The 10,022-nt window shown below is 33.9% G+C and overlaps 1 protein-coding gene and 1 pseudogene across 1 annotated transcript; both read left to right on the top strand.

Moving 5' to 3' along the window:
* The first annotated feature begins 327 nt into the window (after positions 1 to 327).
* LOC146896919 (basic leucine zipper 43 pseudogene) lies at positions 328 to 1,555 on the top strand (annotated as a pseudogene).
* A 2,973-nt stretch (positions 1,556 to 4,528) lies between these two features.
* Positions 4,529 to 9,783, top strand: MED6 (RNA polymerase transcriptional regulation mediator-like protein). The gene is made up of 5 exons (XM_085739257.1): positions 4,529 to 4,814; positions 4,904 to 5,078; positions 5,697 to 5,766; positions 7,450 to 7,559; positions 9,360 to 9,783. Exons 1-5 carry the CDS (start codon positions 4,585 to 4,587, stop codon positions 9,519 to 9,521), a joined length of 747 nt encoding a protein of 248 aa, XP_085595383.1. The 5' UTR covers positions 4,529 to 4,584; the 3' UTR covers positions 9,522 to 9,783.
* Positions 9,784 to 10,022: the final 239 nt, after the last annotated feature.

The following is a 10,022-nucleotide window of genomic DNA, read 5'->3' as shown; positions in this document are numbered from 1 at the left end:
TCTAAGATAATCAAGTCTCTTATCACTAAGAACAACGTATGTATGTATTGTATTTTAACACAGCAGTAAGTAGTTGTTACAAATCTTTAAGTAATATCCTCTGCTGTAGCAAACAATAAATTTCTGCACCAGCATCATGGCAATGACTAATTTGAACAGTAATAAATAACAAATTACATCCAGTAAAAATAGTAATAATATCCATAGCCATACATATAAGATAAATAACCAAAAGTTTTATGACATGGACTCTAGACAGCCACTTATATGATAAAAAGTAGTCTTTTCATTAATGTCTATTTCATACCAAAACATTCATACACTAGCAGCACTTCCCAATAATTGTTGAACTTCTGCTCATGTAAGCCTTAAGCACTATGTCTCATTCCTCAAACTGGTCCCACTTTTTTTTTTTAAGAAACTAAAATGGAATACTCCCTCCGGTCACTATTATAATCAAAAAACTACATTTTAGGTTCATTGAATGAGTGATGTATGTGGTCATTAATATAGACTACATACATCATTTATTCAATGAACCTAAAAGTAGTTTTTGGCTTATAACAGTGACCGAAGGAGGGAGTATATTAATAACAACTGAGGCGCCCAAACTGGTCCCACTTTTCATGCCATCAACTTCCTATAAATTCAATCCATTTCTCATACATCATTCTTCAGTTCTCTTATCATATCAAACTCTTAGCATATTATTTAATTTCCAACTATACCCTCAAAGTCTAATAAAATTCTAGCCATGGTTCCTAGAGAGATCAGAGGAGTTAATTATCTAACTCCTCCTGAGAATTCATTCCAAGTTCAACCAAACTTTGTCTTGCCACAGAATGAAATTCCAAATTATCATATAAATAATCTTTTAGGCAGCTTACCAAACTTCCATTACCCATCAGCAGGCCATGAATTTGCTCCACCATCGTGTTTAAGCAGCAACTCGACTACTTCTGATGAAGCAGATGAACTTCAGTTTAACATCATCGACGAAAGGAAGCACCGGCGAATGATATCAAACAGAGAATCAGCTAGGAGATCAAGGATGAGGAAACAAAAACACTTGGATGAACTTTGGTCACAAGTGATGAAACTCAGAACTGAAAATCACAACCTTGTTGACAAACTCAACCATGTGTCTGAGTCACATGACAAAGTTGTTCAAGAGAATGCACGCCTTAAAGAAGAAACTTTTGATCTTCGCCAAATGGTAGCGGACATGCAAATTGGTAACTCTTTTACCTGCAACATGGAAGATTTATGTGAAATTCCATGCAACACATCTCAACACAAAGATGATTCCTCTAAAGTTCATGATTGAGAATGAGATGAGACTATTTTCCAGTTTCCATTATAAAGATATAAATTACTCTATGTTCCTTCTTTTTAATTTTCTATGATCCATCCAGTAGCTACATTTTACTTGTCCATTTTCATTGGACAAGTATGAGTTTTAGAAGCATATATATGAAATAAAAGCTTTAGATGTTGATGTTTTTTACATGACCTTAGGGGCAGATATAGACATTCGATGTTGGTGTGGCTAAAATTTCAACCTCGACCTTTTTAGTAAAAGTATCAGCCTGTCATTGTACAATAGAATTACACTGACATTCAATGAAAATCCTTTATTTTTTCATACAATCCAACTTTTGTAATAGATCATATATATCATAAATATAAGAGGACTTATAAACATACCCCAAGCAACGTTGCATTCCTCGCTAGTGGCGCTAGCTTGGCACTCAATACCTAAAACCAAAAAAAGAATCAACCCAAACCGAAACAAATAGCGTATAATTGAATAATCGATTTGAATAATAAGCAACACATACAGAGATCCATGATGTGGTTTCGGAAAATAACTTGTGGGATAATCTGGTGTGGCTACAGCCGCACACAGCCATACGGTGGATCCTCCCCTGCTTGACCTTATTATAGTATAAACAAATTTTTAAGCTAACGTCCATTGTACAGAGCAAATAAATAGTTGCCTGTGTCACAATAGTAAACTTTTGTCTTTTGTAGGCCCAGGGGAGATAAGAGGAAGTGAGGAATGAGGTATGCACGTGCAATAGTAAAACAATGTATCATATTTTTGAAAGAACATCCAAAAGGGTGTCCATTGTTGAACAAAGTGACTACAGGGCCAATAGGACAAATGATGGTGGAGGTTCTGGTGATAGTGGATACCTCAAGTAGCAAAACATATAATCAAAAGTGTATCCACTAAAAACATTGTGGACGAGGTTTTTTGTGATGTCTTCTCTGCAAACCCCCATCTTTCATTCATGTCACTAATGTGGATAATATCATCAAGTGGTGCCAATGCTTCAGGTGTTTCGCTTGAATTCGCGATATACAAAGTTTTAAATAAGGTAAACACTCTGGTACCCTTGAGTCTGCGAAGCAAGTGCAGCCATTGATGTGACCATAATTTAACAAAGTGACAATGAAGTGCATCAGCAATCCCCATTCCACACTTTCCAAATTGTCAAACTTTTGAATTTCCTTTTGGAGGTGTGTGTGATCTAAACATTCACTAACAACACGAAGACGTTTTCAGTATAAAGTTGGAGATTTTATTATATATATATTTTTAATAGTAATTCAAAATGAATTTAAAATTTCTAAAGTAAAAAGTAAAAAGTAAAAATTGAAAAGAAAAAAAAGGTACAGAGGAATGGAAAGCAAGCGGGTAATAAGCTGTGCCACTGACTCTATTTGGATAGCAAAATCAATCCTCTTAAACACAACATTCATGGACCTAAGAGACAACATTGTTATGCATGACCATTTGAATCAAACCAAACAAGAGATAAACATTGCTATGCATGACACTTAAAAGCTTGGTAAAATAAACCAAACCAGATTGTAGGCATTACAAGTTCAGTTAGAGAACTGACATATTAACACATGATTCAGTTAGTAAATTAATTACTTTAGCAGTTCGATATTTTTTAATAGCAGTTCATGGTTCAGTTTGGTTCTAAAGAGCTATTTGAACAGCTCGAACAAACGCCGATAACTATAAATGTATAATGGTTCACCATAAACAAAATTTCTTACTATAGTTGTATAGCTTCAGTAATACAATTTTTCAAACCTTGCCAAGTTTCTATCATATTTTTATACAGGGTCTAAACAAGGTCCACAGCCACAATATGGGCCGCAAAATCACAGTTTTTCACATATTCACAATTGCAACATGGCAGCAATTAAAACAACATTTGACCATTTGACCTTGATTCTCCATCATATCAAAAATCATAACACAATCGCAAATCTAAACCCTGATAACCTCAAATATGCATGTATGGAATAAGAATTAGGAATTAATGATGAAGAAGGTGAGGGAACTTACGAGAATCGAAAATGAAGAATCGAGGCGAACAAAGAGTTCGAAGCGGCCGAGCCATGAGACAGAGAGAAACAGAGTTGAGGAAAGGTGAGCGCGGGAGAGTTCAAGAGAGAGATTTGGATGGTACTCTAGTTCTTTTTTAGTTTTAATTTAATTTAATTTAATTTGATGACAAAAGTTTTTATTTTTATTTTTAGTTTCTTCAACAAAAAAAAAGTTTTTATTTTTAGTTCTTTTTTTTTTTTTTTGTTAAAACTTCATTCCTTCAAAAGCTAGAATGGCAACTATACAATCAAAAGGATGATGCATGAGACATTTTCCATCCATATTTTGATATCATTACTAATGATAAAAATAACTAATATTCGCTAGAGATACATATAGAACTTTCAAAAGCCAATAGAGCGTTAAAAAACCAAAATACATATCGTAGCGATCGAACTAAAATCTTACAAGTATGACCAAAGGTTAGTAATAATTCTAGATCCACAGTCTTTAATTTCATCCAACTTTGAGAAAAAAATATTTGAAGGTGTTCGATCAAATAGGCTATAAGTGGTATCTGAGATGACCAATTCAACCACATATTGACAAGACTTTTACAAGGTTGAGAGGATATTGTACGTGGTGATAACCGCCATAAGTCCTTTATAGTACCTCTAAAATGAGTCTTTCTCAAGCAATACATCAAAAATTTGTAGTGTAGACGGTAAGCAAAAGACGAAAAACAAAACACAAGCAAATAAACATAACAAAGAAATAAAAAAAACACCCACGAGGACATTAGATCTCAAACCCAACAATGATGGAGTAGTCCAATCAAAGTGTTTGCATGGTGGTTTTCGAGGAGGGCACTCAGACAATGCCTCAGAGGTTGTAGTAGCAGCCATTACAACGAAACATGGAGGCTGTGGATGCGAAGGAGGCCAAAACAACATAAGATCCTGTGAAAAAAGATAACCAAGAAGCTAAAGAGACAAGTGTCTAACCGCAAAAACACGGACAAAGAGAGAGAGAGAGAGAAAAAACATCAAAATATAATTTTTGGTGTAGTAAAATTACAAAGGACTAAAAATATATTTTTAGCTTATATAATAAAAAATAAAAAATAAGAGGAGTACTACTAGTGTTTAAGAGGAGTTCTTCTAGATTTAATTACTCATACTTGTACTAATACATCTTAAAATCACAGCACTGAGAGAGAACCGGTGCCGGAGATGGCGACACCGGGAATGGGAATGTTAGACGGCGGAGTACCGACGGCGCAACCACCGGGAACCGACATGACCGGAATATGCTTCAGAGATCAATTATGGTTAAACACATACCCACTCGATCGTAACCTCGTCTTCGATTACTTCGCTTTATCACCTTTCTACGATTGGACTTCTAACAACGAACAACTCCGAATGCGTTCTCATCATCCACTCGATTCCTCTCAACTCACGTACGTAATTCCCGTAACCTAACCTAACCTAATTTTCATTCTCAATTTCAATTTCAATTTTTCACTCTTAACCATTTTTAGGGTTTCAGGAAAATGATTGGTATAGAATATGTGTTGAGTGAAGTTATGGAACCTCATCTTTTTATCATGAAGAAGCAGAAGAGGGATAGTCCTGATAAAGTTACTCCAATGCTTGCTTATTATATTTTGGATGGTTCTATTTATCAAGCTCCTCAATTATCCAATGTTTTTGCTGCTAGAATTGTATGTTCAATTTCTTTCTTATTACCATCTTTTCTAATTTTATTCAACAAACCTTATGTAGACCGGACACTGACACATCGACATTAGTATTAGTTTATAAAAATGAAATGTAATCTCAAATATTAGTGTCGTGGCGGTGGTATGAGATATTATTTGACAGATATATGTCATAAGTCACTGAACACAACTTAATATGAAGTGTTAGTGTATGTTTGGTTCCACTTTTGGAGGAGACAAAATTGATTCTAGATGTGTAGAATTGATTTTGACGTGTTTGATTTGCTTAAAGTAGAGTTGATTTTGCCACAAGAATTGATTCTACTTGAAACTAGCAATCTAGCTTATGATTCTAGAATTGATTTTTACACTCAAATTTATATTTCAACTCACTTTCACATGAATGTATCAAAACATAAATCACTTTACCTTCAACTCAATTGTAGCAAGAATCAATTTTACGAAATCAAATTTTCTCACTGCAGAACCAAACATACACTTAGCGCTACATACATACCTTGTAGGGTTATCTAGTTTCGCTTTTAGTAGTTTTTTTATTTCAAATATTTGGTGTGGTTTTTTTTTTTTTTTTTAATAATGTTTGTGACATTGATCTTGTAGGGAAGGGCACTATATTATATTGAAAAGGCATTTACTACAGCTGCATCTAAGTTGGAGAAGATAGGATATGGTAAGCTCGATTTTTTCTCTCTCTCTCTTTTGGTTTGGAAAAATAAAATGTTTGTTACTCACGAAAACAAGGTTTTAAATTGCGATTGTGTCATGATTTTTGATATGATGGAGAATCACAGTCAAATGTTGTTTAATTGCGCTTGCGTTGCAATTGTGGAGATGTTAAGAACTTTGATGTCAACGGCCCATAGTGTGGCTGTGGACCTTTCTTAGACCCTGTATAAAAATGTGATAGAAACTTTGCAGGGTTTGAAAAATTGTATTGTTGAAGCTATACAACTTTATTAAGCAATTTTGTTTATGGAGAACCGTTACACATTTATAGTTAATAGTGTTTGTTTGGGCTGTTCAAACAACTCTTTAGAACCGAAATGAACCAAACTGCTATTAAAAAAACTGATCTGCTTACGTAATTTACTAACTGTTACTGAATCATGTTTTATATGTTTCTCTAGCTGAACTTGTAATGCCTAGACTTCGGTGAGCTGCGACCAACAGTGAACCTTCTATTGTGAAATAAAGCTTCAGGCCTTAGAACAATAACAGTAACATGAGTTAATTCGTATCACCTAGATTTATCACCTCATGGTGATTTTGTTTGAGTGCAATTCCCCTTTTTGCATAATTTCGTTAGATTGAAGTTTTTTTCTTTTTGAATCACAAGCTCATGATATTGCTATTACGATGTGATGGTTAGCACTTGGCCGATACTATTCACTTAATGGGACAAGTGTTTCTTGCTATATTGTTTTAATTCTACTTTTCAATTCAGTTTCTTCCACAATTACTATGTAATACAGAGTGAGTGGCCTTAGTTTTTGGATTTTGAAAAAAATAAAATAAAATTTAGAGCCCGTTTGTTATAGCTTTTTTAAGAAAATAATCACTTTTTTTTAATATAATAATCACTTTTAAGAGTTTTACATCCGTTTGTTACAACTTTTTAAAAAAATCAGAATCTAAAAAAAAATCTAAAAACAGCTTCAAATGAGAAGCTGTTAAGAGCAAGAGCAGCTTCTCAGAAAATAGATTTTTTTTTTAGAGGAGAGAGAAAATATGGTTTAAAAGATTGAACTAGTTTTGTAACGAAAAATCCCGTTTTATATAGTTGTATCCAAACAAACTAAATTATTTGTTTAAAAAAAGTGATTTTTATTACGGTAAACAAACACAAAATAGATTCTGATTTTTCATAAAATCTCTAAAATATAATCTCTAAATTATTTTATGTCAAAATCACTTTTATTTTAATCCTTAACAAACGGGCCCTTAATCTGTTGAAAACCAGTTTGGTTCAGCATTGAAACCATAGTGCACTGAATCACATAACCAGTTTGGTTTGGTTCAGGTGAAACAATTGCAGTTTGGTTCGGTTTTCTCTTGTGGTTCGGGTTTCTCGTAAAACCAAACTATTTAAAAGCCTAGCCTCTGTAGCTTTCCTCCCTTTTTCCATTGTTGAGGTATAGGATGTTTCATTTACACCATGTATGATGTTGCTATTTGCAAACTGTGGCAAGCAAGGAAATAATACTAGTGTTACTTTGCCATCTGATTTTTCATGCATTCCATTATATCTTATGTTCTTCCTTCCAATCCACGTTCTTGTTGAAATTTTTAACCAATGATTTTATTTATTTTTTGACTCTGTGCTCATTAACGGATTGTGCTTCTTCTGGTTTAGTTGATTCTGAAAACGAGACTACAATTCCGGAACCAAAGGCGGCTAAGGAGACAATTGACTTAAAAGAAATTAAGCGAGTGGATCATATTCTTGCTTCCTTGCAACGCAAGGTGAGTTGATATATTCTTTCCATTGTGTACTTTTCAAACAATTACATAGCACATCATTAGAGGTTTATTAAAATTTTAATAAAAAAGAAAGGGATAGGTAACATTGAATTAAAACTTGTGTCCCAAGTATTTTATGAAATTGTGTATTTATGAAATAATTTGAACTATTTATGGAAAATGCTTTATGTCATGTATTCTTAACACCCACAAAAGTCACGGCGATTTCTGCAAAATAAAGATTCACTTTTTTCTATTTTTAGTCAATATTTTTTTTTTATTAAGAAAATCAATAAAAAAACGTTTGTTTTTGTGCGATTTGTGAGGTTTATTATTCGTACTGAATAACACTGCTCAATATTTATAAACTGATCATCTTCTACATTCTGTCAGAAGTCCTGAGTAAATTAATATCCTCTTATTTAATCTTTCCAATTAATCAAAAGATCAAAGTATAAAACATGATTGTTATTCGCATGCTTGCATGGGGAAACACATCATGAATAGTGGCTTCCTTTTCTTGGCATTACTTTGAGTTTCCCTGTTGTGGCTGCCATACAAGTGGTAAATCACGTCTTTCGCAGCTGCAACTTCGAGGGCAATCGAAAACAGTCCTTTTCCCATCTCATCACAATCTTACTGATTAGTAGTTTGTGGGTAGAACAATGAGATTTTGTACCTCTTTTTTCAGAAACAGAGAGAAAGTTAAAAACCCTTAGTCAGCCTCTCATGTTCAACCCCCAGAGCCCTTTTTTCCCCGAGCACACTGTTCACCGCATTGTTCCGGGCATAACATGCCGCACCTGCACGCGCACCCTATTCTTCACATGCTTGGTTTTCTGTTTCTGACTTTACAACCTCTATTCTTCATGTGCAGGTCTGTCCTTTTATGTTGTTCTGTCAAACTATTCTATTTCTAACCATAGGGCTTCTTTGAGTATTCCTTTATGTTGTTCTGTCAAACTATTCCATTTCTAACCGTAGGGCTTCTTTGAGTATTCCGACTCCTCATTGGTTACTAGTAATGATAATGATATTATCCTGTGTATTAGCTCAAGACTTGAGCATTTTGATTATGAATGCATATTTAGTTTTAAATTAACTTTTTATTTTTTGAGCAATTATATATCTGTAGTATAAATTCTTTAACCTTTATCTAAAATTTCTGTATAGCAGCCTTATTGCTGTGTGTCATCTCACTGTAGCTTTTATGGGGTTGACTGTTACACATTTAATTTATTTATTACAACTTTGGAGTATTATAACTATGAGATTATCCCTTTCATTCTAGGATGACAGTGAAATTAATATTATCTAAACATTTTTTTCATTGTTTTCATGTTGTCTGAAGAAAAGTGCAGTGATTACTGAATAGGATTTTCCTAATCCTTCCTTTCTGAGTGGAAGAACATTAAGTTTTTTCTCCTTTTCACAGGGCCAAGAGATTGATCTAGCCATAAGAACTAAGAAGAATAGAAGTCTTGGCCCATAATTACTTCTTTTTTAATTCAATAGGAGCATACAGAACAATTATTTTCTCTTTGCTCTGTGTTGTCAAAAAGTTATTTGCGGGGTAAAAATTAAATGATGGTGATCCTTTTGTAATAACAAACCAGAGGTTTTACCCAACACAGCTTGTCCTCCTAACTATAGGAATTTAACTAAGTAGTTGTGATTGTGAGTTTGCTGATAAACACAAACTTAGGTTAAACGTAAAATATTATTACAATTTTACTACATTTAACTATTTATTAAGTCTGAACAAATAGCTGATTATAAGTGAGTGTTTACTTGCTGCTGCAGCTTCCACCTGCTCCGCCTCCGCCACCATTTCCAGAAGGGTATGTTCCACCTTCAACAGCAGAAACTGAGAAAGGCCCTGAAACTCAGGAAGCAGCTGAGTCACTAGCACCTACTGTTGATCCCATACTTGATCAAGGTCCTGCAAAAAGAATGAAATTTTGATAGGTACAGGAAAAGTTGATTAATGTTTATTCCTTTCGGGAAGGCGTACCCGAAAGATGGTTAACTTTATGTTATTCTTTGGTCTATGATATGTTGTTCTGTTATTGTCTTTACCATGAATGTAAATATCACTGTGAGATGCTATCAAACTTTTGACATTTCAGTTTAGTCAATATATGGACCGACAGTGTAAGCAAAAACAATCTTAATTATCATTGGAAAATTTCTGTCCACTGCACTTCGCTACACGGACTTGCTTTCACCTTAGTTTGCCTGAAAACTTCATTAAAATGCATTTATGATTTTTTGTTCAATTGAGTAATGTATACAAGAGCATAAATTGAATTGCCTATGATTCCTGATGAGTATTAACCTTGAGGAGCTAAAACGAATGAAGAGTGTAACGAATAAATAAAAGGCTTAATTGCATGTTTGGTCCCTTATGTTTATTTTAGTTTTTAAGTTGGTCCCTTACGTTTTGAGAGTTTCAAGTTGGTCCCT

Source organism: Medicago sativa, chromosome 8, assembly GCF_051527215.1.
Source record: "Medicago sativa cultivar Bolivia chromosome 8, Bolivia_mono, whole genome shotgun sequence".
Lineage (NCBI taxonomy): Eukaryota > Viridiplantae > Streptophyta > Magnoliopsida > Fabales > Fabaceae > Medicago > Medicago sativa.
The sequence above is the reverse complement of the archived record's forward strand: the minus strand, read 5'-3'. Positions and strand labels throughout refer to the sequence as shown.